This window comes from Atta colombica, unplaced genomic scaffold (assembly GCF_001594045.1).
Source record: "Atta colombica isolate Treedump-2 unplaced genomic scaffold, Acol1.0 scaffold173, whole genome shotgun sequence".
In the NCBI taxonomy this organism is placed as follows: domain Eukaryota; kingdom Metazoa; phylum Arthropoda; class Insecta; order Hymenoptera; family Formicidae; genus Atta; species Atta colombica.
In genome coordinates, this window is record NW_017259264.1 from 138718 (window position 1) to 141105 (window position 2388).

A 2388-nucleotide genomic window follows, 5' to 3' on the forward strand; every position below is an offset into this window, starting at 1 on the left:
ATCCCGATTTCAATTACTCTAATTTTATATTTTTTTAAATAATATTTAAACATAATTTATTTTTATATTGGAATTAATAAAAAATTTCTTTAGTTATTTTTTGCGAAACGTTCATTGCTTTTTTTGTTTTGCAAATGTCCTATTATGTCCAAAATGATAAAATAAAATATTACAATTAATAATCAAAGATTTTTCAATAATTTAAGTGATATTTATAAATTAAATAATATTTATAAAGCTAATTAAAATTTAAGAGACATATAATTTTTTTTAGACTTACCTGCCCATTCACTGAACTTTGTTTGCAAATCGATTGTCTTCTTATTGTATATTTGCATAATAATTTCCCATAAAACATGAAAAGTATCAAATAAAATCCAAAAACAAATTAAAATAACTAACAGCCAAAATGCTATTATTATTAACATTTTTTTCGTTATTTCGCGCTCTCTTGTAATTACCTAAAAAAGAAAAATATTTATTATTAAAAATCACAAAAGAACAGTTTCCTTTGATAATATTCTTGAGACTTCCACGAGTCCTTTTTATATAAAGATTATGCGTTTCGCGGATTTCTTCTGTGTTCAAATCCATTTTTGGATGCCTTGTTTTTCATTCCTTATCTTTTATTCACTCTCACTTTTATTTTTTCAATGCTCACACGGTGAGAGATGTTCGAGGAACGAAAGCTGAAGTAAAACTAAACTCTGAAAATATTAAACACAATATATACAGTAGCGCAACTCTCCTGCTTTTATATTGGCCAAAATGGAGTGCGTATGCGTGAAATAAGTTGCCCTGTCTCATTTTCTCCTTCTTTATTACTCTCTCTCTCTCTCTCTCTCTCTCTCTCTCTCTCTCTCTATTTCTCTCTCTATTTAAATAATAACATTTCAATGTTCCATTTAAACATTTGTCTTTCAAGCACACATGATTCAGAGTAGAAATTTGGAGGGAAGTGTAATGTCCATTTCATGAAATGTTGTGTAAGAAACTTCGAAAGACTGGTCTAATTCTTGTAAAAAAGTGATGAAGTGAAAAAGTGAACAAGAGCAACATAGAAAACCGAGCAAGAAAGATTTCTTTTTATTTATTGTATTTTAAATTTATTTTAGGGCATATATGTGTATACAAATTTTCTTTTCTATTTCTATATCAGTTTTCTCATAATATTTTCATAGCATATATTTACAATTACATAATATTTCTATATAAATATACATTTTTTAATTAATAAACATATATTAATAGATAGGCAATTGAGAACAAAAATTAAAACACAATAATTAAAGTTATACGTTAACAACGTATTTCAAAGACCTTACAACAAATATGATGAAATCAGACGTTTCAGCTCAGTTCGAGCCATCCTCAGCGATGTCCAAATAACATCAAAAATTAGAAAACAAAGAAAAAAGAGGGCTACCAAAAATTATTATATAAAACAAAACTCGATAATATAAAATATACAAAAAACAAAAGAAACGAAAATGTTTTAAGTTAAAAATGTTTAATAAAGAATGCTAGCAATAGACCGGATCATTCTCAATAATAAAAACATACATAATCAATAACAGTCGAAAAAAAAACAAAAACATAATAAAATATATTTCGCTCTCTAAGGCAAACGCTGATAACCTAAAAACAATTATAGTAATGTTCACAGTTATAATGTATAACGGAAAAGAACGTACGCGAATAATAGCTACTTGCAGTCAATCATTAAAATGCTTATAATATCAATTTTAGTAAAAAGAATGAATATCCTTTGATTACAAGTGAACGGAAAACGCAAATATGAGTCTGATCCTATAAAAAAATATATAATATAAGTGAAAATATAGCACAAGGTGAAATAATAGCACAAGGTGAAAATATAGCATAAGGTTGAAATAATATAACTGAATATAAATTATAATATAACTAAATTGTAGCGCTAGAAAAGAAAACAATAGAAAAAAAACGAGATAAACTATTAAAGATTACATACAAAATAAAAACTAGCACACATTAAAAATTATTCACGATAAGATCCAAGTCCGCAGCTAAGGAAGCCTCCTCAAATTCAAATTTACGAAGCATCGTTAATTAGTTGAATAATTAAATAATGACATTGCTACTGCTGTATCTCACAATTTAATCGATAGGTTTTAGAAATGTTTAATGCATCACATCCAAGATTACCTTAAAAATTGAAGGGAATAGACTAAATTTTTTGGATGTTACAATCATTAATGACGATAGAATTTAATGTGTTTCATAAATCAACTTTTTCGGGTAGGTACCTGAGTTTCTTATCTCTCCATTCAATAAAATTCTCACAAAAGAGAAGTGTTCTAATGGGCATTGTAGATAAAACGATACTATTATCACATCCGAAATTTCATG

At 26.7% G+C, this 2388-nt stretch overlaps 1 protein-coding gene across 1 annotated transcript in view; it reads right to left on the minus strand.

Annotated features, from left to right (window-relative positions):
* The window catches only part of LOC108686305 (inactive hydroxysteroid dehydrogenase-like protein 1), a 29891-nt gene extending 29320 nt beyond the window's left edge, over positions 1–571 (minus strand). The window contains 2 exon segments of the mRNA XM_018191550.1: positions 281–461; positions 537–571. Coding sequence (XP_018047039.1) covers positions 281–428 — 148 coding nt within the window. The 5' untranslated portion in view covers positions 429–461; positions 537–571.
* Positions 572–2388: the final 1817 nt, after the last annotated feature.